At 32.5% G+C, this 26,165-nt stretch overlaps 1 protein-coding gene and 2 long non-coding RNA genes across 4 annotated transcripts; 2 read left to right on the top strand and 1 right to left on the bottom strand.

Moving 5' to 3' along the window:
- Positions 1 to 6,433: 6,433 nt before the first annotated feature.
- Positions 6,434 to 8,372, top strand: LOC146950102 (uncharacterized). The gene is made up of 3 exons (XR_015027434.1): positions 6,434 to 7,319; positions 7,416 to 7,544; positions 7,654 to 8,372. It is a non-coding gene; the product is annotated as an uncharacterized LOC146950102 (long non-coding RNA).
- Positions 8,373 to 10,617: 2,245 nt separating this feature from the next.
- Positions 10,618 to 14,700, top strand: LOC146950101 (uncharacterized). Its single transcript, XM_085746056.1, has 5 exons — positions 10,618 to 10,840; positions 10,964 to 11,359; positions 11,453 to 11,647; positions 12,475 to 12,639; positions 14,357 to 14,700. The coding sequence occupies exons 2-4, from the start codon at positions 11,254 to 11,256 to the stop codon at positions 12,606 to 12,608; spliced, it is 435 nt and encodes a 144-aa protein (XP_085602182.1). The 5' UTR covers positions 10,618 to 10,840; positions 10,964 to 11,253; the 3' UTR covers positions 12,609 to 12,639; positions 14,357 to 14,700.
- Positions 14,701 to 23,395: 8,695 nt separating this feature from the next.
- LOC146950100 (uncharacterized) lies at positions 23,396 to 25,450 on the bottom strand. Of its 2 annotated transcripts, XR_015027433.1 has the most exons (4): positions 24,916 to 25,450; positions 24,088 to 24,731; positions 23,956 to 24,005; positions 23,396 to 23,645 (listed from the first exon to the last, which is right to left on the bottom strand). It is a non-coding gene; the product is annotated as an uncharacterized LOC146950100 (long non-coding RNA). The 2 variants fall into 2 exon arrangements; XR_015027432.1 differs by lacking the exon at positions 23,396 to 23,645 and having other exon boundaries at positions 23,668 to 24,005; positions 24,916 to 25,447.
- Positions 25,451 to 26,165: the final 715 nt, after the last annotated feature.

Here is a 26,165-nt window from a genome sequence, read left to right as displayed (position 1 = left end):
GAAATAACTTATACATAAGCACTAACATTATAACAGAAAATAATGTAAGCGCTTAATGTACTTGTTTATCAAGCAAGAGTTATATTAAGACATTGCACAAACGTTCTAGGTGCTCCTAATTAATTCCACCACCTCTATGTGAAGGAGTAATGAAATTTAGAAGAGGAATACTCTGCTCTTTCCTGAAAAAGTTTTGGGGATCAAATTTTGTCTTAATTGGTGCCAAACGCTTAAAGTTTCCCTTAAAGTACTTGCTTATGAGTAGCTTGTGTTATTATGCTTGTTCCTTCCTATATCAGCAAGATCCCTATAGTTGTAATATGCAGCTCTTGGAGACTTTGAAACATAAGAAGTCATGTATTTATTAAGTTTTATGAATGGGGAAAACTGTAACAATAGGTGGAACTCTAAATAATAGGTGTATCTTGAAACAATTGCGCAATTAAGACAATTTGTTATGTTATTATGCTTCTTCCAGAGTTTTATGAATGGTGAAAACTGTAACAATAGGTGGAACTCTAAATAACCTTATCTTCCATGCAAGAATGACTCCAAAACTAGCAGCACTACCTCCTCTTATGGCCCAAAAAATATCTTCTCCAATTGATTTTCTATTAAGAAACACTACAAGATAATCCATCTGTGTGTTTTTCTTCCCTACCTTGAGGTGATTTGAGTCATGCATCATACTCTCTTTGCTCCTTTATATAATACCTTTTCTCTCTCTCAAATATAAGAAAAAAATGCAAATTTCAAGGTATATATATTGCTTAAATAAATTTGTACTCTTTTATATTTAATAAAAATGCAATGTTGTAATCAAAACAAAAAACCAAAAATTCATTCAATGTTTATATTTGTGGATATGAAAACATTTAATGTGAAGGTTACTTTAGTACAAACTTTTTAAATGACTGCATTGAATAAGTCTTCTGGTCTTACTAAAAAAAAGTCTCTTTCGTTTTTTGATTTTTGTTGTTTCTTCTTGTATTAAAGAACAAATGGCAGGGGTATACGAACCACACCAATAACCCAAATGAATCTGAAAATTCAATTAAAACCAATTATTTTGCTTTGGTTTTTAGTTCAGGTCTAAGTTGAAACAAACCAATCAAGCCCGATATCTATTGGTTTGAGTATCGGTTTTACGTCATTCAAACTGATCACATGCAACCCAAACCGACCACCGACAACTTTCGCTTAGATCAATTATTATTATTATTATTATTATTATTATTATTATTATTAATAGCGAAAAGACGGGTACTCACGTGCCCGTCTTTCCACTCTTTTTATTGCGCTAACGTTTGAAAATTATGAACCATGTTTTGTTTTATGAAATTTCAGAAAATTGTAAGAGACTCTTGCTCTTCAGAAGGAGACTTTTTGTCCTGATCATTTGCAGCACCAGTTGTGGTTGATGTGGGATTCATGTTTCCATCTGCAGCCGGTAAATTTGTTGGAAAAGCTTCTAATTCTTCGATGGCCTTTCCGGAATCTGAATTACCATCTGGAGGGAGTACTAAACAACCATTTTAGAAACTAAACCAGTCAAAATAAGTTTCTATACGATATGAAACAAATCAACTAGACATTAAATAATAATACACAATAGAAACAAATGATGTTCACCTATGTGAAAAGCCCTTGGGCATCCATCTCACTTTCTACTCAATATAAAAGTAGTCCTTAAATCTGCCTCTTTAGGATTGTAAATTTGCATTTTGCAGATCATTGCATTTCTCAAAGCAAAATTACCACAGCGAAATTCCTAGGTTTTTTAGATTTCAAATTAGGGAAGTAGGAAGTGAGTGTAATAAATAATTAAGACAAACCACAATTGTTCCACAATATGCTCTTTGTACAAAATGTTGTCAAATAACGGCTATAGCGGAGCTTCAACACTATTGCGTAGTTGACAAAAATGTTGTCAAATAGAGGCAATAGGGTGTTATTTTGAAAATAGTAATAGATCATATATTTTGGAATTTATGTAACTAATTTGCCATGTAAGTAACTATCTAATTCGTGAAAGCTAGACTACAGTGTACTCTATTAAGAAGCAAGTTACAAATTACAACTCATCAATAATTGTTAAGAACTGAAAAGTTCTGTCCTTTTTCGTAGTATCTAGTAAATTTCTGAAAATGGTAAGAGACCCTTGGTTTGCAGTTTAATCACTGAATAGGTGTATCTTGAAACAATTGCGCAATTAAGACAATTTGTTATGAATATATTTAGAATACACATGGCCATCTACTCTAGTATCCTTATTGAAAACATTAAATATTGCAATTCAGTTGTCAGTTAAATAAAAACAGTTAAATCATGTTCTGTTACATTAAATTTTTAAAACGACAATTAATTAAAAAAATTTGATCTACAAAAACAAGTGTTAAAAAGAAAAAGAAGAATATGATTTTTGGTTTTGGTACAACATGATTATAGGCTAAGGGAGCAATTGTTGGCAGTTGTAAATTTTACCATTTGATTAACATTTCCTGAAGATATGTACTTTATAGTAATAATAAGTCTTGGTAAATGTTGAAGATTCAGCATGGTGTGATATCTTTCTTCAACAGGCTCTCAAGTAGGGTCAAGTTTTTAATTCACTTGTACTATATGATGTTACTGCTAAGTACTCACATTTTAATTAAAGGATACCCAACCTTTAAGATCAAATTAGAAATTCTCAATCTAATTGTTTATAACTTTAATAAGCAATTGGCAAAATATGCCAAATTAGAGATTTGGTTTTTAGTTTGTATAACTAACATAATGGTTCTACTATAATTTAAAGATAATTACTTACCGTTTAATTCATTAATTGATTTTTCTTCAAAGAAAAACAAACCCTTAGTAATTTTTTTCGGTAACAACATTAGAAATTTGTTTGAATATTTTGGATTTACTTTTTGAATAAGAGATTGTATTCTTGTCACAAAGCAATCCCAAAAAGTAACCTTCTCATCCTCTATAAATAGGTTTGCAACCAACCATATGAAAAAAAGTGAACTAAAGAATTCAAGGAGATAAGCAAGTTCAGTTTATAGAAGAAAAAAATAGTCATGCCTTCTGCATTCTCTGCACAATCAAGAGAATGCAACGCTCCAATCTAGAGCCCACTGATCAACTAGTTTTTTACATCGATGTTCTATCACATTTGGTTGATTCTAACTCAGTTACGCGCCTTAACACCTTATTCCATGTTTATTAAGAAGTGAGTAGCAAAAGGTTCTTTCAAGAGGATTAATATTGGATTCAGTCTATCTTGTTTCACCAAGACTTTCCCTCTGAATAACTAGATCAACTAGCGCAAAGGCTCGTGCTTGAAGTTCAGGAACTGTTTGATTTCAATGAGATATTATTTGGTTCTAATCTTGCTAGTGGAGTCGGAACTTCCATTGCTCGTCAACTTACTTTGTGGCTTACAATTGTCGTGGAGATATAATTAGATATTAGATAGGTAGTATTTTGCAAATAAAAACGATTACTTTTCTTGTCTTGATCACACTATTAAATGCATATGTTGATTGAATATTAGTATTTTGGCTTTCTTTATATGGTTAAATAGTTAATACGGTTAAACGTTATAATAATTGAAATTGTAAAGTTTTAGTTATAATTTAATCCCTAAAATTTAAGCGTACTTTGTGTAGCAGGTGTTGTATCAATGCTTATAAAAAATTTCATCCAATAACATAATTTATAGTTGACAAGGAGTATTATTATGCTCCTTAAAGAAACTTAAAGAATTTTCAAATGGTTAACAGTTATTGATTAGTTGCAACTTTTCAGTTATGGTAGTTGATTAGTTAGAAGCAGTTAGTTCCTTCTTAGCTAGCTCTTTATTTTTATACACTACAAGAAAATCACCGATTTGCTACGAAAGAAATTGTAGCTAACGCGCAGCCAATTTCTAGCAAAACTCATTTAGCTACCTTTTAGTTGTGATTTAGCTGTCATACTCGCCGTAGCATGGATTGGGCGGCAAATTGCCTAGCAAAATATTTTCTAGCTAATTGGCAACTAATATATAGAAAATGCTAGCTATTTTCAAACTAATACCTAGCAAAATGGTATTAAAAATTTTAGTTTCCTAACTATTTGGCTAGGATATTGACACAATAATCTTAAAGTAAATCTCAAGCCGCAAGTTCCTAGCAATTTCTTAGTTACTTCCTAGCTATATATATTGTTATAATTTTAATCTTTTAGCGTATCTAATCAAAAGTGATTACGACACTTTTTCCATCATCTATTAAATCTTTGTAGAAGAGATGATATTTTAGTTCTGATGATGCAGTGAAACTTCGTAACTTGAGGTCGATATAGTAAATGACAATCTAGTGGTTAATTTATTACAACACTTTTTAAGATTTGCTTTAGATTTAGAACTTTTCTGAATTTATTTTTCAAAATTATTTCTATTGCATATTGAAATTGTAACTTCATTTTTTATGAGAAGGAAATCATTACTTAATTTAAATTTTTTTTGTAAAAATCCAAGAATTTTTCACAAAACATGAATGAAATTTGTATATGTTCAATAGTTGCCCAAGGAGGTTATTATAACCTAGCAGAAGAATGTATGAAGTATATTTTCTCTAATGATGAGAGCCTATGACATTTGCATGATAAAGAGTCACATGGTATATTTTTAGTCCTTCTGTCCTGCAAATAATTAGAAATTTAGTTCAAGAGGATCTATTGCAAGAACAAGAAGAATCTACATTTTCTCAACCGACAAATCAAAACTCAACCATCTCACTCACCCATGATGATTTTCAATGCACTAGTGATAAGAAATTTAGTAGTGTTGGGAACTAAGAGTGTGTTTGGTATCATAGTGTGTATGTCGGTATTACCAAAGTTATTATCACTAGTGCATTGGAAATCATCAAGGGTGAGTGAGAGTGTTGAATTTTGATTGTTCGGTTGAGAAAATATAGATTCTTCTTGTTCTTGCAATAGATCCTCTTGATCTAATTCTTTGTAGAAGCGATGACGATATATTTTAGGTTTCTAACTCATTGTTGTGAAATTTCAATTTTCAGTTGTGATATTTTAGTTGATGTGAAACTTGTAACTTGAGATATAATTTTTTTCTTACAATGTACTTCGTTGGAGGGGATATCAAGGTGGTGTTGTGAGTATAATTAAAATATCTCTATAGATATCAACACTGTTATTTATGAAAAGGCAATCATCATTTATTTTTTCAGAATGTTCAAGAAAAGGTTATTAAATCAGCATAAGATTGAATGAAGTGTTTGCTCTAGTAATGAAATGTGACTCATTTTTGCTACCTAAATTCCAAACTATAATATATGATCAATTAATATTTTCAAATATAATCATCAAAATTGAGAATGCTCTACATTTATTACCCCTTTGCTTTATAAGAGGTACATGTTAGCGGCCAACACTCAGTGGGATTAAGTCCTACATAGGATAGATAGGATTCTTGAGAAGAGAATAACGGGCAAATAATACCAATTACAAATACACCTGTTACCCAAAGAAAATACAAGATAACTAAAGAGAATAGGACTAGAGAGAAACAAATTTAAATCTTTAAATTAAGGAAAATCATGAATTAAGGAAAGTCCGTAATACCAATTATTAACCGGCTACCCAAAAAATGTGGCAAAAGAGAAACCAATTTAAAACTAAGAATTAAGAAAAATCACAAATACTAATTTCAAATACACCCACTATCCAAAGAATACGACTAAAGAGAAACATATTTAAAACTACAAATTAAGAAAAATCACGAATAATAATTACAAATACAATTGCTACCCAAAGAAGAAAAAAAATTCATCACTCGTCCATCTTCAACGTTAAACTTTTTTTAATTAAAAAAAAATCCACGTGTTACAAGCCTTATAAAAAGCCCCACATAGTTTTTTCTTGTATCTCAACTTTCATAGGGTGTTTTGTCATAAATAAAAACTTTCATAGGGTTTTAACCTAGATACATTTTTTCCAGATTAATAAGCATCTAATTGTGGAGGTTGCAGGACAAATTGGAGGATAATTTTCACTTGTGCGCCTCTACTTAGGGGTGGAATGGCTCACACCCGCCCGAACCCGACTGATCCATAAGCAAAAAAGTAGCAGCGGGCGGGTCAAAACGGGTTGGGGGTTTTGTGGGACGTAGAAGTGGTTTAGGATGGGGTTGGGTGGTCAATTCCAGGTATGGAAATTGCCATCATAGAAAACCGCAGCCTGCATGTATGTTTTGCTCGAACCCTAGATTTTCTACTTATTGGATGAAATTATAGTCACTAGACAAGAAAAAACAAAGTAGTCTTTTTTTTTACTCAATATAAAAGTAGTCCTTAAATCTGCCTCTTAGGATTGTAAATTTGCATGTTGCACATCATTGCATTTCTCAATGCAAAACTAACACAACAAAATTCCTAGGTTTTTCAGATTTTTCAAATTAGGGAAATAGGAAGTGAGTATAATAAATAATTAAGACAAACCACAATTGTTCCACAATATGCTCTTTGGTACAAAATGTTGTCAAATAACGGCTATAGTGGCACTTCAACACTATTGCGTAGTTGACAAAAATGTTGTCAAATAGAGGCAATAGTGGTGTTATTGCGCAATTGTTTCATTATACGCTATTTAGTACTATATGTTTGATCACAACAATGGCAACTACCAAATTGTCCTATGAAAAATAGATCTTGTGCTGCCTAAATACTTCCGTGATTGACCTGCAAAGCAAGGGTCTTTTACCATTTTTCGGAAATTTATAGTTCAGTGATACTACGAAAAAGGACAGAACATTTCAGTTGTTAACAATTATTGATGAGTTGTAATTTGTATCTTGCTTCTAAATAGAGTACATTGTAGTCTAGCTGTCATGAATTAGATAGTTACTTACATGGCAAGTTAGTTACGTAAATTCCAAAATATATGATCCATTACTATTTTCAAAAGAATCCCCAAACGGTCTAGTTATAACTAAAAGGAATTAGATACCAAAAAAGAACTTATAAGGATTTTTAAATCGTTAACAGTTTATTAATGAGTTGGCACTTCATTCATACTATAAATATATATAACTCCCTCTGGACATGCAAATCAAATCCATCTCTCTCTCTTCTTGTGACCAAACAATGGAGGGAGGCTCTGGTAGTTGGTGGGAAAAGATGATCAATTTCACTACTATTAGTGGTGATGTTGCAGTAATGAATGAGTCAGGCACATAATATAATTCCTTTTGTGCATACAAATCACTATTCAAATTGAGTGATTCTTCTGGCGAGTTGTATACCACTAATTTGAACCATGGAGAGGTGTATAACATTAATCAATCTTCATTTTTCTTATGCAATTTTATATTTCATTCGTTAAATATTATATGCTTTTGAACATAATAAATGATTTTGTAGGATGTGGTGGATGCTCTATACCGACTATCTGAGGAATTTGATCATCGACGACTTGTTAGTATAGTTTCTGCGACCGGTTATGTATCAGACGTTCTCTTTCACGATCAAGATGGTTCTCACGTACACACGGTAACTAAGTCAACCTGCAAATCTCATTAAATTAAACTTTAAATCTTATAATATGTAAAGTTCTTTATCTTGTATAGTATTATTTATTTGTTTGTTTGTCTGCATGTAGGGAGTATTTGAGATAACTTCTTTATCTCTACAATGTCTTGCTGATGAAGATTGTCGTCCTTGACGCAATAAAGGAGCATGTTCCGTTTTATTGACCGATGATAAGGGAAACACTTTTGAAAGTACCGGTGTGAATTGCCTCATATAGCAGACGGCCCTATTGAAGTAAGAAAAACATGTTAACAATCTTTATTTCTTTAATGTTGACTGAAAAATACATGTGAAACAGTATCTATTGATTAATTATATTATTACAGAAGTGGAGAAAGATAAATCAGCAGGAGAATCTTCTTCTGCTATTGTTGCTGCTGCTGGAGATGGAAACATAAATCCCACAACAACAACAACAACTGGTGATGCATATGATCAGGACAAAAAGTCTCCTTCTGAAGAGGATATCTAGAGTCCAATACCGCATTGACGATTAGTTTTGGTGTCGAGGAAATGATTAGGAATTTAGTTCCCATGACATGATTCATTTTTCTGTCGTCTATTAATTTCCTTTAAACAAAATCAAACTAAAAAAACGTAGTCATCAATCAAAGGGAGCATATGGCATAACTATGAATATGTTTTTGATACACAAAAAAAATGGCCCAACAAGATCTGCTTCGCATAATAGGTTGCTGCAGCCATTCCTGCTTGTTTGCACAAAGCAGGATTTGCTTTAAGTTTGTGTATTCTATGTCCATTCGCAATTGAGAACCATTCCATAATGTAAAGTTAGATCATATTTTTGAATATTTGTTTTTGATACTTTTTTTTAAGGAATTTGTTTTTGATACTTGTTAAAGATACTTGTTAAACATAATAACATAATAAATGATAATTTTCTAGTGATATTTTATACAAGTTAAACTTTTTTTTTGAATATTTTTTTTAAGACGCTAAACTAATCCATCCAAATTGGCACAAGGGAGAATCGAACCTTAGACATTGAGAAAGAGTATACTCTTAATCCACCCAAATTGGCACAAGGGATAATCGAACCTTAGACATTGAGAAAGAGTATACTCTAAGGTATCAATCCAATACCACCAGGCCAACACAAGTGGGTTTTTATACAAATTAAACTATTACTCCTTTAGTAACAAAATTTAAGGAAAAATATATTCAAGAACTCAAATGTATTTGGTCTAAATACACGACAAAACACATTTGACCAGACTTTTTTTTTATTGCCATTTGACCTGACTTTATTGATAGAAATATTGCTTGTATTTATTGTTTATATTTTGATTTGACTTGACTTTTTTTGAGAACCCTTCCTTAATGTAAAGTTAGATCATATATTTGAATTTTTGTTTTTAATGCCTTTAAAACAAACATAACATCCATATAGATACTTGTTAAATAATATGATAGTATTCCAGTGATATTTTATTCAAATTAAACTTTTTTTTTTGTTTTTTGAAGAAGCTAAACTATCCCCCAACCAAATTGGCACTGGGGAGAATCAAACCTTCCGTTTGATGGTCAGGATAGGAAGACATGATATGGTATATTAATCATATCCTGTTTAAATCTCATGTTTGATGCACCAAAGGGATATGATAAAATAAACCCTTTTTTCTATCCTATCCTGACTTTCCTTTGTAATTTTTATCATGAGTATAAGATGGGATAGAAACTATCCTGATATGATTAGAAGATCATTCCTTATTTATTATCATGATATTCTGTCTTTTTTAAAATGTTGTAATTTTAAAAATAGTGATATCAGGTATTTGTTATTATAATTAATTACATGTCATTTTTAAAATATTTAATTAATTATGAGAGCAATTTTTTATTTAATTATAATGATATCATGTTTGTTATCATGTGCGCATCAAATCAATGATATGATTAATGCTTATCATGTCTATATCATATCTTGTATCTGCTTCATATCATTACCATCAAACAAATACAAGGAAGGAACATACTATAAGGTACCAATCAAATCACCAGACACACCCAAGTGGGTTTTTATACAAATTAAACTATTACACCTTTAGCAACGAAATTTAAGGAAAAATATATTCAAGAAGTCAAATGTATTTGGTCCAAGTACATGATCAAAAACATTTGACTTGACTTTATATTTTTTTTTGTTACAAAGCTTAGAAAAACAAAAGGAAAAAAAGAGAACAAAAACACAAAAAAAGAAAAGACTAAAGTCTACGGATGTTCCCGCAGAGTCTGAAGCTAATAGATCAGATAATCCTGTCGGAGGGGTGGTGTGAACAACATACTCCGCGGTAGCCAGTCAAGATTGAGGAGGTCCTTGATGTCTTAAATCAACGTAGCATACTTATGAAATCTAGGGGTTAGCTCTTTAAGGATTTGAACATAATGGAGAGAATCCCTGTAGCAGAAAACCTCTTGAAAGTTCATCTCCCTAGCAAGTAACAACCCTCGATGAATGGCATGAAACTCAGCAAGAAGGATGTCAGATGTGCCTGCAATGTAACCTAAAAACATGTAATCCAACGTCCAGTCTGGTGTCGAAGTTTATTAATATAGTATTGCTTATATTTTGATTTGACTTGACTATTTTTTTTAAATTATAAAATTTATAGTAAATCATCTATATTAATTATTTTATTAAATATATTTGTATATTTTAATAATTAAGTAATAGCACACACTATGGAAAAAACATGAAAATGAATAATTAAATTTCTATAAATTGAGGAATGATAGCTGAAATGACTTTTTTACTTATCCCTTTTTTTTTTACCTTAAAACTCAAAAGTGATAGCTGAAATGGTTAACAGTTGTTGATAAGTTGGCAGGTTTCAAATGGTATAGTTACAAACAAAAATAATTAGATACCAAAAAAACTTAGAAGAATTTTTTAAATGGTCAACAATTATTAAAAAGTTGGCTCTTCATTCATACTATCAATATAACTCCCTCTGTATATGCAAATTAAATCCATCTCTCTCTCTTCTTGTGACCAAACAATGAAGGGAGGCTCTGGTAGTTGGTGGGAAAAGGATGAAGAAATCAAGGATAACGATGTTGTTGTTGGAGTTGATGTTGATAATGTTGCTGCTAATGTTGTTGAAAGGGAAAATGGGGTTTCTGGGGTTTCGCCGATTATGGTGAAGCCTGATAAGAGGTTTCATGTCAAGGTGAAGGATCTTCTGGCTACTGGGATTCTGGAGGGATTGAAAGTGAGATATGTCAAGGGACAGAAGGTATATTGTTTTGAACTTTTTTGATTTTGGTCTGGTTTGTGAAATTGTGAATGATGTTCGGATTTTTTTTTCTATCTTGTGGTGCATTAGTGTGATATGAGTTTATTCGTAAATGATGTGTAGGCGCGTAAATCGGGAGAAAAGGATTTACAAGGTGTGATCAAAGATTCGGGAATTTTGTGCTTTTGTGGGAGTTGTAAGGGGAATCAGGCAAGTAAATGGAGGGATGGTTATTGTTTTTTTGCTTGTGTGGGTTTAGCATCTTGTAGGTTAATACGTTTTTTTTGCTATTTGTTGTTTTTTGTTGAGAGTAGGTTGTGTCGCCGAATGTTTTTGAGTTGCATGCTGGTAGTGCTAGTAAACGTCCTCCGGATTATACTTACCTTGAGAATGGAAAACTCCTTCGGGATGTCATGAATGCCTGTTCAAGTCTTCTGTTGGATACATTGGATAAAGAGGTCCAAATGGTCCTGGGTGATTTCACAATGCAGAATTCTAATATTTGTTTCAACTGCAGAGGTTTGAAATGCACACACTTGCTTTCCTAGCTATGACACTATGTAATTTGCAATCCTGTTGATTAAACTTGTAATTTTGATGAACTGTTTGTAGGGTCAATTTCTGAATCTAACAAGGGTGAGTCAAAACTAGTATGCAATCCATGCATGGAGTTGAAAGAGACTTCTGCAGGAACTTCTTCCAAGAAAAGAAGAGGATGCGCTCTTGGTTTCGGATCAAAAAATAAGAGAGAAGAAGGACCTTCCGAAAAAACTACTTCTGCAGAAACTTCTTGCAAGAAAATAAGAGGTATTACATGACTTAGAAACTTGTAAACATACAATTGTCTGCAACTTTATTTTGCCAATAATATTGACTATACGTCCATCATGAGTTAGGGTATACATATTGTTGTCAACATTAAGAAAGTTGAAGAAAACACTTACAAACAGCTGTTATGTGAAATATTTTTCTGTGATGTGGAAATAGAAGTAAGGAGCATGAGTTTTGGTTGACTTCTTTTGGTTTTTTCTCTTGTTACGTGAATAAAATACTAGAAAATATCTGATTCTTTTGTTTTGAAACTGGTAGTTGCGAAACAAATAACCATTCATAGATGATTCGTTTCTTTAATTTAGACTTGGCATTGTTTTTATTAGCTTCGTGTACATCTAATCTTTTGAGAAAGATTTACCATCGACACAACTTATGATAGAACATTATGACATCGTTTAATCTGGGTAGCTGATCTCACCTAGTGCGATAAAGCTTTCGATTGACTTATTTAATGCTTATTTACTGCCATAAGCACATAGGTGACTGTTTGGGAGAGCTTATGGATATTGGAAACAACTTATGACGTTAAAAAACTCTTTTCAGCTTTTTTTCTTAAACTCCCCTAGAGAACTAATGGAAACAACTTATAGGTTATATGAAAACAGTTTTTATTTATGAAAACAGTTTGACTTTGTTTTAGCTTTCATAATAGAAGTAGCTTATACATAAGTACTTAAATGATAAGATCTTATGCTATAAGCACTTTATTAAGTTGTTATGCAAACAAAGTTCTTATCTATGTTGGTTAGTAGATATACTTTTCGTTTATGTCTGTTAAAGATTTGCTTTCTTATATGCAGTTAGTCCAATTAGTCCAGCACAGACACTCGGTTCTTCAGTGCATGGAACAATTGACGGGAAATTTGATGACGGATATATAGTCACGGTGGACCTGGGTTCTGAACAGCTGAAAGGTGTCTTGTATCATGTTTGAAGTAATGCATCTAAGGGTTCTTCGATTGGAGGTACACTTATTTCAAACATACAAAAGAAATCAAGATTGTCATTATGTGATTATATCGACCGAAATCAAATAGGAGTGGTTACGATTTCTTTTTATGCTTTTGAATGGCTTATTTGGTCCAATTTCAATGTTCCCCCATATTGGGGGGTTTTCGGGGGGTTAAAATACAAATTGACAATTTTATCCTTACAATAATTCAAAATTTCAATTCTTGTATCATTCTTTTATTTTTTAAAAAATTATTAATGAAATTTGTACCTAAAAATAATAATTATGAAATAAAAGGAAATATAATTTTTGTATATATAGTGAAATTAATTTCTCATTATTGTATCACTTGTTTAAAAAAATGTTTTCAAGAATTTTGATAAGATCGGCAAAAAAAAAATATTTTTATATAATAATTATAAAGTATAACACAAATTATTGATTTTAAGAAGAAAAGAAAAGGGTAAAATAGTAAAATTATAGCATAAGCTCTCCTTTTCCCTTTCTTGTTGGTTTCCCCTCCCTTCCCTTCCCCCTCCTTAGCCTTTCCTTTCCTTCCCCTCAAAACTCGCAAACAAAGCCTTAACATATTTGTCTCTGGCTTGTTTAACGATGATGAAGGGGAGGTAAAGGAAAGGTTAATTGTATATCTGGAATAGTTTATTCAGGCACATAGACATTTTCTTTCATTTTTGTCTTGCAAATCAGGCAAACATTGCATTAAGATTCATTGAGATTCATAAAATTAGTAATATCTGTATGGTATTGTTCTACTTTGAATTTTCCATAACTTGATGCACGTTAACTTTTAAAAAAATACATTTGTTCTCTGATTGGCAAACTAAGCTAGGCGCAAAGCCGTGTTGTTAAATAGAGGCACTATTGCGCTGCTGCGCAGCGGAATTTGATCAAACTACCATTTTTTGCAATCTCCGATCTGCAACCTTGTTGTCTAGTGATCTATTATTTGTAACAAAGCTAAATTTGACAAATCCTTAGCCTTTCATTTGCGAAACTGCCTTGATGTTCCTTGGAAAAGCCAAAAGTGGGATTCATGGAATTTTCCTTAAAACATTTATAGATTTATTGTCGGAGTGTGTGAAAGGAAGTAACATGATAACGTCTGTACAAGATTATAAAGTAGCAGGCCCTTTTCTAGTTGTAGCCATAGTTATGATGTTGTCTTTTCAGCATTTGAGATTGCTCCCACAGGCTTTATAGTGTATACAGACCTAACTATTTTTCTACTGGCTTCTTAAGAGGCTATTTGTGATAAATAACCACATTCAAAATCTACTTATGAAAAAATGGCTTCTTAGGTCTATATGAAAATAGGGCTATAATATAATAGTAAGGATACACTTGTAGTTATAATTTTTTCTTCGAATTAATTAGTATGCGGTGTCAGTGTAAAAAAGTACACATGCATCCATTCATATGATTATGCAACTTTGTGCTATGTTAGCTTCTAAAATATCTCCATTATCATCTATGTAGTGAGATGTGATTGGATACACGTGTTTACATTTTTTATACTCACAGTGCATATCAATAAAACTCATTTTTTTTAGAGAAAAAGTTGCATGCAAACTACAGAATCAAAATACATATTTGCATGTCAAAAACAAAACAAAGACATGAAGCTGCTCTTATCTGTTAGAACTTGGTCTTATATTTTGGTATTATTTATCTTAGACTTTTTTGTACTTTATTTTGTTAATTTAATGCAGGTTTATCAGAAGAAAAGGTTGAGAGATAAAGAAAGATATAGGGTTGAAATGTTGAAGTACAATCAGCTCCTCAATGGACTCTTTTATATGGAATCCTCAGACCTTTTTTCCTTTACTTTTATTCTTGTTATAGTTGATTTTATTTTATTTTATACAGAGAGTTTCCCCATGAGAAAACTGATAGCTTAGAAGAGTAGCTTTTTGACATATCTTGTGTAAATTATGGCGGTGAATGATTTTGCAAAACATGTTGTAGTAGTTCACTTTGTTGTAGTTCTTCTTAAATCATGGATCCCCTTATTTTATCAGTCTAAAGTTAATAAATGAATGGTTGTCTTAGCACATGATAAGCTATGCATTATAATTCAAGGTTTGCTAGTACTATCATTTCTTGTTAAGATTATTAAGAACAACAACCAGCCTTTAGGGTCAACTACATTGATCAATAGACATCACAATAATCTGCCATATATACATCTCATTCCAACTCAGTAGTATCTAGGTCTTTCTTAATAGCCGCTCTAATAGTTTTTCTAGATCTTCTTTTGCCTCTTAGAATTTGATTATCCTCCATTTGATGTTATTTTTACCACATAATCTACAGGTTTTCCCTAAGTCGAGTCTTACCAGATAGGTGTTGCCTCAACTCTATAATATTGCCATTTTTAATCCTATTTTGTCTAGTCTTACTAGACATTCAACATAATATTCTCACTCTATGCAATGCTTATTTTATTCTAGGGTTACTTTTTTTACTGACAACACTCTGTATCATAAAATATAGTCGGTTTTACAACATACGATAACGTTTCCTCTTCAATCTATTTTTTTATCACATAAACCACCTCGGAGGATCTTCCATTTCAGCCACATGAGACCTCCATTTTACACTTTGGACTCAAGATATCTAAGTTGTGTAAGCTGTGGAATGAGATTATCGTAAACTTTCAAATCTATGATGGAAATGTTGTCTTTTGCTAAGTTTTATTCAATATACCCTCTCTTGCTTCTACGACGGAAGCCATATGTTTCTTAGACTTATCTCCAAGCCTCTCAACTCCCATTTAATTTCTCCTTTAACTCTTCAAGTAGGACCATATCATCTGCTAAAAGCATCCATCTCAATGTTGGCTTTTCAATGTGTTTCGTAGGTATGTTCAAAACTATTGTAGTGGAAAAACCTTTTGTGGCTCAACTCTATGTCCTCATCACACTAGTTGAGGTCCCCTCGTACATAAGTTGTTTTGAATAGTTTATTATCTTGTAGATGATCGGGGTCGACAAGACCAAATCAAAGCTTTATATTATTCATTTAGGTACCGTTTGACCAGACTTTTTTACGGTCTAAAAGCTACTTTAAAACGAAGTTAAAAAAAAGGTCTTTGAGAAAGAAGTTAAAGCTGTTTGGTTTCTTTATTTTTTTTAGTTTTAAAACTATTTTTAAGTTAAAAGTTGTTTGGCAAAATATTATACATAACTTTGAATTTATTATTTTTTTGGTGGTGTCCGGGGTTCAAACCCCGGACCTTGCATATATTTATGCATTGTCCCTATCAACTGTGTTAAGCTCACGAGGACAAAATTTTATATTTATTATGAATTAACATAATAAATAAAAAAATGTTTAAAATATTTTTTGAAGGAAAAAAATGTTTAAAATATAAAAGATATTTTTCACAAATACTATATTTACTCAATGACGTTTATTTTGTGTAACATTAATACAAATTCGTATCATTGTATAAATGACTTGTTAAATATTTGAATAGGAGAAATAATTTAAGGAGGCTCAAATAATAACATAAATAATATCAAAATAGTTGATTTTTTTCTTTTCCAATTATAATCTATAACAAATTTCTTTATAAGAATACCATATTTTTGTTACATTGTAGGTGTCACTGAAAAAGATATGTTTAATTTTTTTGAATAAGAAAAAGATATGCATAGTTTGTTAGGTGCAAAATATATATAAGTATAATTTTTTAGGCATCTATACTTGTACTTTTAATCGAAATAAAAATATTATAAAAATAATTATATGCATTATGCAACACTAAAAATAAATTATATTGGGGCTATTGCTTGCGTGGCTGATCTGTATGGTGGCTGTTGGAAGGCTTTGGGATAGAGAGCAACTGGTGTGTGTATAGGGCCGCGGTTGGTGGGTTGTCCTTACTGCTGGGTAGGTTTTTTGCGGTGGGCAGTGGCTGCGTGGGTGTATGTCTGCAGGTTTTTCTGCTATCAGCAGTAGGCTTCGCTCTCTGTCATTGCGGTGGGAGTCTGTAGCTGTGTTGGGCTGTTTGTTTTTTGGTCTGCTCTCTGTTTTTTAGGTGTTTGTTTGTATTGCTTGCTTGCTCCTTGTTTGTAGGAAGCTTGTTTTTAGGGGTTTTTTTATCGAGTGATCATTGGGGGAGTGGCTATTGTTATAAGGCCCTCTCTTTGTACTCTTTTTCCTCCTTTGCTGGTTCGCACTCCTTGTGCTAACTTTGCCTAATAATATTTTGCTGTTTCAAAAAAAAAAAAACCAATTACAAATAAACCTGCTCCTTAAAGAAAATACAAGATAGCTAAAGACTAAAGAGAATAGGACTAAAGAGAAACACATTTAAATCTTTAAGTTAAGGAAAATCACGAATTAAGGAAACTTAGTAACACCAATTACGAACCTGCTATCCATAATACAACAAAAGAGAAATAAATTTAAAACCGCAAATTAACAAAAGTGCACGAATTAAGAAAAATCAAGAATGGCAATGAAAAAGGCACCTACTATCCAAAGAATACGACTAAAGAGAAACATATTTAAAATTACAAATTAAGGAAAATCACGAATTAAAAAAATCAATAATAACAATTACAATTACGGCTGCTACCCAAAGAAAAAAATTCACCACTATCGGATCTCCAGCGTTAACTTTTTACTGAATTAAAAAAATCCACCGTGTTACACTTGGATTGAGTAATAGTATAAACATGATATATATGGAACTATGTCTATGTTTTCTCCAAGCCGTATAAAAAAAAGCCCACATAGTTTGGTTGTTGTCTTGATTTGCTTATCTCTTTTTGGTTGTTAGTGTCTTTTGTAGTGGTAATTTGTTTCGGTTCTAAGTCTGTCGTGGTCCTGGGTGATTTCACTATGCAGAAATCTAATATCTGTTTCAATTGCAGAGGTTTGAAATGCACATATTTTCTTTCCTAGATGTTACATTATGTAATTTGCAATTATGTTGATTAAACATGTAATTTTGATGAACAATTGTTTGTAGGGTCAATTTCTGAATCCAACAAGGGTGAGTCAAAACTAGTATGCAATCCATGCATGGAGTTGAAAGAGACTCAAACTAGCCAACTTCAAACAGCAGCAACCTGTAGTAAAAGTATTACCCCAGTAGTTCAACCAAGGTATCTTTTTTATTTGTTATCAATGTTGAATAGCCGCTATAGTGCAGCAGCATTTGCTCAAACCACTATTATTCCGCAGTGCGCTATTTAGTACAAATTTTGTCAAATTGCGGATATAGCCGCTGTCACACTGTTTATAGTGGGATTTGAACATACCACTATTTTCCGTGATCCGCATTGACAACACTATTTGTTATGTATAACATATTGGGTGCATCGTGGTACATTCTAAGAATTTAAGATACGAACATGCTTCATGATTAAATTCATTTTAAAACGCTGTAATGACATAATGTTTGTTGGCCATTTTAGATCCTTACTGTTACTTATGCTAAAATCAGAAGGCTCATTGTCCTATATTGTTTTATTTAACGTCACTTTCCGTTGTATGTACTATGGCACAAGCTATGTGTACGTGTGATAATCGAGCATATTAATTACTTGTATTTGAATATGAATAGTAGAGATGCTGTGTGATGTATCGAAGTTCACTGGAATCATAGCATATATGACGAGTGATCCTACTATTTCAGATCGCTAGAAACGGTAGTACTTCCAGAGTCATTAAATACTGAGAAGGTGGTTCAGAAGTCATCGAACATTGAGATGGTGGTTCCAACCTCATCAAACACAAATATGGTTCGAGAGTCATTAGACACAAATATGATTCCAAAGGCATTGAATAATGGCATGAAACAGAGTGCATCTCGTTGCAAGAGTCGAGGAAAAATAGCTAGAACGTAAGTATGATTTTTAAGCACTTAACACATTTGGAAAAAAATTAGAATTTACTAATTTAGATGTCTATTATATATTATATGCATTACCAGATGGAACTGAAGTTGCTTACTATTCTCATGGAAAGGTAGCTTCGGTTAAAGATGGGTTCTACTTTACCTTTTTTAATGACTTTCATCTTTCCTGATTGTGCTTTTGTGGTGTGTTCAGAAACTATTGGTCGGTTACAAAAAGGGATATGGAATTTTTTGTACCTGTTGCAGTGCAGTGGTTAGTGCTACTACGTTTGAAGCTCACGCTGGATGGTCATCTCGACGCAAGCCGTGAGTTCTTGTTTAAATTCTTTTATCGGATCTGTAGGGTGCAAATATTTTGTGCATTGTATTGATATTTTTTAATTCAGGTAAAAGTAAACCAGAAACAATTAAGTAGACAGTACAGGATTCAACGGAAAATACTGGAAATGCTTGTATATTATTGAAGAAAAGATAGAAAAGTAGCAGAGAATACTATCCCTAACCACCCACAGAGCTTAGCTTCTCAGATATTGTGAAATTCTCTGCTTAGCAACAGAACTTTTCATGCTCACTCATTAGTCATAACTGTTTCCCTTTTTAGTAAAATAATTTTTTGCGATATATTTTAATTTTAATATAATTTATTCTGAATTATTTGGAAAATAGTTAATTTGAATGAAGTACACATAAACCATTGAATACTTTGATGGCTCCACTTTATGAAATCATTTATGGTAAAGATCTCACAATTGGTAGGGCAACCAGCATTGGTGTGACGAAATGGCAATAACCATTGAAAATTTCATTCAATTTACCTCTAAAATAAACAGATACATGGATACCATAAATTAACCATAACTCAAAAATTATAATAGTTCCTTTGGCAATTAGTTAGAACCAGCACGTTACTATTATAGACTGTCTTCACAATACCAAGAGGAATACGAATACCTTTGATGCATGAAGTAAAATCTAGAGGTGCAGCTCCCCAAACTCACACCCAATGATCGGTTAAATTTTCTCATCGATGTTCTTTCACATTTAGTTGATTCTAACTCAATTAGGCGCCTTAACACTTTACTCTAGACTTACCGTGAGGGTCAAGATTAGATTCAGTCTTTCTTGTTCCACCAAGACTTTCTGTCTGAACCACTTGAGCAACTAACACAGGCTCATATCCGAAGCTCATGAATTGTTCGATTTCAATGAGAAATTATTCGGTTCTGATATTGTCAGTGGAGTTGGACTTTCCAATGCTCGCTACTTCACTTTGCGCCTTACAATTGTTGTGGAGATTTAATTTTTTTGTTGAGCATTGTGGAGATATAATTAGACATATTTAGATATATAGTAGGCTTTATCTTTCAAATTAAAAACTATTATTTTCCTTGTCTTGATCATACTATTTAATGCATATGTTGAATTAATATCAAATATTTTGGCCCTGTTTAATAGGTTCAACCATTAATTTGAAATCTTTGATATTGTAAGAAAAACCATAATTTTGAGAAAAAGTTATCATGCTATGTTACTATGGCACTTACTGTAATCATGCATAATTGATTGACGATGCTCTTTATTTCTTTATGTTTTTCAAGTTTGTGCATGTTAATGGTTCTGTTATATATAATTTTAAGATAATTGTCTACCTTTTAATTTATTAATTGATTTATGAGGATTATAATTTTATGAATAGGTCAGTAATTTGTATAAAAAGAAAGGTTATAGCATGCTTTGTGATCATGGAGGTTATTACAACTGTAATTTAAACTCCCGATGAGAATCCTGCTTTGTGTGTGTATAGAATTTTAAATAATTTTATTTTATGCATCATATACATAATGTTTTATTCACATTGTTTAGAACCAGCACGCTACCATTATGGATTGTCTGCATAATACAAAGAGCAATATGAATACCTTAGAAGTATGAACTACAATCTAGAGGTGCAACAACCCAAGCTCAAGCCTGCAAATCGAATAGTTTTTCACACAATGTTCTATCACATTCAGTTGATTCTAGCTCAGTTACGTGCCTCAACACCTTATTCCATGATTATGAAGAAGTGAGTTGCAAAAGGTTCTTTCAACAGGGTCAAGATACAATTTGGTGTATCGTGTACCACCATGACTTTCCCTATGAATCACTTGAGGAACCATCACAAAGACTTGTGCCTGAAGTTCTTGAATTGTTCGATTTCAATGAGAGATTATTTGATTATGATCTTGGTGATGGAGTTGAAACTTCCTATGCCCGTCAATTCGCTTTGCGTTTTACAGTCATCATGGAGATATAATTAGAAATTAGATATGTTGTATGCTCTATTTTGAAAATTATAAACTGTTACTGTTGTAATTGGCTTCAAAATTGTGAAGTTGGGAAAACTTGGAATCGTGACACGATTTGTGAAGCGTGTCACGATTTCGTAATGTCGTGAGCATGTTTTGCAGGGTGTCCAATCGTGACACGATTTTGGGAAAATGTGACACGATTTTCGGCTTTCTGGGCACGTTTTCAGGATAAGGTTGGTCGTGCCTTGGGTCGTACGTACCAACCATGTCACGATTTGGCAAAACGTGACACGATTTAGACAGCTGAAGAGTGCTATTTAAGTGTTTCTTTGCAGATTTTGAAGTGTGGTTCAAGAGAGGTTCAAGAGAGAGAAACTTGGGAAATCAAAGGAGGTAACTTTAGGGTTGAGGGTCTTTGATTAGAGTTCTCTTGGGTTGGGAAACGTTGTAAACACCTTGGGTGAGTGAAAATCATTGAGTGTCTTGTTCATTTGTGAGATTGGGAAAATGGGTAGAAATTAGGGTTGTTCTTTGTGAGCTTGTTGAAGCTAATTTCTTGTAACCCATTTGTATCACTTTGTAAGAACTCATTGATAGTGGATTGGAGAGATCAATCTCTCCTCCAGAGTAGGTCAAGTTGGATCGAACTCGGTCAACAATCTTTGGTGTGTTTGTTTCTCTTCTCTCTTTATCTTTTGCTTGTGGTTTTGTGCTTTTCACTTTGATTCCTAGATTAGATCTAGGTGTTGTTATTGTTGTTATTGCTTGTGTTTACTTTGAAATTGGTTACTACTTTCCTTTGCTCCACACATCATAGTTTGTATTGGTGTGATTTTGAGTCCGAATTCACGACAATTACTTTCTTTGTTTTGATTATTACACTATTAAAAAAAGTTATAATATTTTGGCTTTGTTTGATAAGGTTAAAGAATTATTTAATGATGATTGGTATCTTCTAGAGTATAAATTTGTATCTATCGTCTGCGCGCAACTGCAGAGACTAATCTCTCGAGCCTTGTGAGATATAAATGGACAACAAACTCTTCTTAAGAGTTTTGAAAATGCTACATGCTCAATGTCGGATTCGAACTCATGATTCTAACCTTATGACTCTTAACAAGATTTTCATTTGTTTTACTCTTAAAAAAAATTGAACGACATTACTTTATGTGTTTTATCTATCTTTTCTTGTTTCTAGAGAAAACTTACTATTATCCACTGAATTGGAACTGAAAAATTTGCCATTGGAGAACTTATTATTTCATTGACTAAATATTAAAAAGTTTTTGAATTAATTAATTATTTTGCAGGATGTGGTGGATGCTATATACCTACTATCTGAGAAATATGATCATCGTAGATTTGTTAACGTAATTTCTGTGACCAGTTCTGTATCAGACATTCTCATTTGTGATCAGTTCGGTACTTTCACGCGCAAGGTAATTAAATGAAGCTCCAAATCTCAGTAAATTGAAATTTGAATCTTATAATATGTATTATGTAAAGTTCTTTTTCTCTTCGGGCTTAGGCCCTCTTTGTTTCCAAAAAAAAAAGTTCTTTTTCTCTTTTATAATATATTTTTTTGGTTTATTTCAATTTCCTGTATGCAGGGAGTATTTGAGATAACTTCTCTATCTCTATCATGTCCCGCTGATGAAGATGGTCGTCCTAGCCGCAACAAAGCAGCATGTCCCGTTTTATTGACTGGTGATAATGGGAAGACTTTTGAAAGTACCGGTGTGAATTCCCTCATATCAAACAGCCCTATTGAAAAGTAAGAAAATCATGTTCACAATCTTTAATATCTTTACTATTAACTGAAAAATTCATGTAAGACTTATATTTCAAAATCGTAGAACTTACATATATTTCACTTCGGTAATAAATGAAGTGTTAAAAAGAGTTTTAGAGAATGTTACACACATTTTGTTTTATGAAAAGTGAGTATCTTTGAATTAAAAATCTTTATCTATTGGTTAGTTATATTACTGCAGAACTTGAGGAAGAGAAATCAGCTGGAGAATCTACTGTTGTTGGTGCTCAAGATGGTAATTCAGATTCCATAAAGGCCATCGAAGAATTAGAAGCTTTTCCATCAAATTTTCCGGCTGCAGATGGAAACATAAATTCCACAACCACTACAAGAATTTTGTGTTTTACTGGCGGAATTAAACCCTCAGTAATGGAGAAAATCCCTCAGTAATACACATTACTGACGGATTGGTGTCCCTCAGTAATACTGGCGTCAGTAATGTTACTGGCGGAATTTTCCCTCAGTAATGCTGAGATGGTTTTGACAAAGCATTACTGAGGGGTTATTCCCTCAGTAATTACTGGGGGAACAAATCCGCCAGTAATTACTGAGGGATTATTCCCTCAGTAATGCTTTGTCAAAACCACTTTTACATTACTGAGGGAAAATTCCGCCAGTAATGATTATGTAGATTTGCTTTACTGACGGAAATTTCCGCCAGTAATGTACTTTACACTTTTTTTTTTATTCCATTCCCACTTTTTATTTTAATTAAAGAAATAAATTAAATAACACAAATAAATTAAGGAAATAAAATTTAAAAAGACACAAATTAATTAAACGACATATCATCATAATTTCATATAATTTATATAGAGTTTTCGTACAAAATTATAAATATTTCAATAATATTCATATAATCCAAAAAACTAACAAAATAAACTATTTTTGTGTAAATCAACAAATTTATTAGATACCAAGCCTGCACAAGACTTGCAAAAAACTTAACAAACTAACTGTCTCGTAGACTCATATATGAATACCTTAACATTAAGAAACTCTCCAGGCTGAAAATCCATTATCTGCAAGCATGGTACATTAGTTAAATTTAACTACAACTGACCGAAACCATGATAATATTAGAAACCATGAATACCTTATCATGATCATTAACCACAATCATCCAAACACAGAATCCCTCGTTATCAAAGAAATCATAATTTTCAAAAACTAACAATTTGAAAATCAAAGCTACTCAGCAAGTGTGTTTCATACATCATAGACAGTTCATAAACTAACAAATTCCAATTCCAAATAACATTTGGTATAACTTGAATTGTCCAAATCAGAAAAATGAAATCTGATAGGGTATTTTGTGTTACGATTTAATACCTGTGACAACAAGGAGTGGTACTTGGCTCAAAGCATATCTCTAAACAAATCTGCATAACAGGTAAATAAAAAATCACCAAAGTGTCTCAAACGATAAAATGAAACTAAAACAAAACATCACAAGAATCTTACTGCATGAAAACTCTTCCCTTAGCTTTATCCACAACATCCCATATCAACAACATCACATGTGAATTTTGCAGCAGCTTCAATTAATCAAGTGGTGAAGAACTTTGGTATGATAGACAACACCTAATATATTTGTCTACGTGAATGGTGGCTTGTTGAAATATTCATTGTTGCATAGTTTCATTTCTATAACTATTTTGAGTCTGTCCTTAATGTTGAAGGTGAACATCTTATACCAATGAACTGATCTTTATTCCATACTAATAAAACTCACTTTGGCCTTTGCAAAAGAAAGAACCATAACATTTGTTCAGCAAAAGTTACAAAAAAAACTAACATGTTTTGCACTAGTATATATAATAATCCTGACATATGCCAAAACCACTACTAATTTGTCACTCCTCCATATCAGCTTCATTTTTTAACCAAAACTTCGAAATAGGCAAGCAGCAATTCTTTAAAAAAATTAAAATTCTGATGTATTATATTCGATAACCAATCTACATATTCTAATGTATATATTTGTTCAGTTCATCACACATAAGATTAAATACTGAGTGATCAACTCTATCTAGCAAAAAAATATGAGACGAGCCTTCTAAATCAAAATCTCTTCCATGTTTTAAAAAAATTCTTGCTAGCTCCACCTGAAAGAAAATCAATATTGGGGAAATCAAAACAGTATTTCATGATTCATCCCTTGCAAAATTGATATTGGGGAAATCAAAATTGGGGATTAAACAAGCATAATAAACTGGGGAAAATCAATATTGTATCCAACCCATTAACAACAACAAGCATCAAAATTAGAGAAGGAATCAAATGGCTTACCTGATGCAGCAGCGAGGAGACAGGATTTCTGGTCCAACGGTGTTGTCGTGTCGTGTTGAACTTGATTGGGTCTTGAGTGAGGTCGAGGACGGGAGGCAGAGATGAGGTAAGACTTGAAAGGTGAGGAGGCTTTGAGGTTGAGGGACGTTTGCATCGTGGTGGTGATGGGCGGCAAGAGAAAACTGTGAAGGTGAAGGGAAGAGATAGATCTCAGCGTCAGAGAAGAGTGAGGGTGTTATGTGTTTCTTTGTGAAAAAAAGGGTACTGGCGGATTTTTCACAACATTACTAGCGGATTAAAATCCCTCAATGTGACACTTAACATTATTGTCCGAAAATATCCGCCACTAATCCAAAGTAGATTGGTCATTAACATTACTGACGGATTTATCTGCCAGTAAAGTAATTTTCGAAATTATTGAAGGTTTATTCCGTCAGTAACATTACTGAGGGCCTTTTTTTATGTTACTAAAGGTTTATTCCGTCAGTAATTACTGAGGGTCTAAATCCCTCAGTAATGCAATTTGGATTTGGTTAGTAGTTTGGGGAATTCTTGTAGTGAACAACAACAACTGGTGCTGCAAATGATCAGGACAAAAAGTCTCCTTCTTAAGAGGACATTTAGAGTCCTATCGCGATTAGTTTTGGTGTTGAGGATGTGCAAAGATTCAGGAAATGATTCCAAAAGACATCATTGTTTTCTTTTCTGCTGTTTTAGTTGTTTTTAGAAAGGATGGTTAAGAATTTAGTTCCCATGACAAGATTCATTTTTCTTGTTGAGGAAAGTGGAGATAATCGTATTAGAGTTATGAATAATTCTGACACTTTAGCAGTGGATATAAAATTTGGACCATGGGATATTGTTAATGAAAATTTTCTGTCATCTATTAATTTTATATCTTTTATGATTATCCTACTATAGTATGATAATTCATTTGATTGTTACTTGCTGAGTTTGGACCAAAGTAGTATTATGCATTGTATCTAGTCTCAAGGCCAAAGGGACTATCATTCTTGATAACAATAAATCATAAATTCCTTTTATCACCGTCTCCAGATAAAACTTCTTTATCTCTACAATGTCTCGCTGATGAAGATTGTCGTCCTTGTCGCAATAAGGCAGCATGTTCCGTTTTATTGACCGATGATAAGGGAAACACTTTTGAAAGTACCGGTGTGAATTCCCTCATAGCAGACGGCCCTATTGAAGTATGAAAAACATGTTAACAATCTTTAATTTCTTTAATATTG

Source organism: Medicago sativa, chromosome 2, assembly GCF_051527215.1.
Source record: "Medicago sativa cultivar Bolivia chromosome 2, Bolivia_mono, whole genome shotgun sequence".
Lineage (NCBI taxonomy): Eukaryota > Viridiplantae > Streptophyta > Magnoliopsida > Fabales > Fabaceae > Medicago > Medicago sativa.
Note: the sequence above shows the minus strand (reverse complement) of the source record. Positions and strands in the feature narration are given on the sequence as shown.

Excerpts from the sequence above, each read along its gene's own strand:
- LOC146950101 (XM_085746056.1), top strand. The coding sequence starts at position 11,254 with ATGAATGCCTGTTCAAGTCTTCTGTTGGATACATTGGATAAAGAGGTC. Across the intron at positions 11,360-11,452 it reads TATTTGTTTCAACTGCAGAG|GGTCAATTTCTGAATCTAAC; the intron begins GTTTGAAATGCA and ends AACTGTTTGTAG. Across the intron at positions 11,648-12,474 it reads TTCTTGCAAGAAAATAAGAG|TTAGTCCAATTAGTCCAGCA; the intron begins GTATTACATGAC and ends TCTTATATGCAG.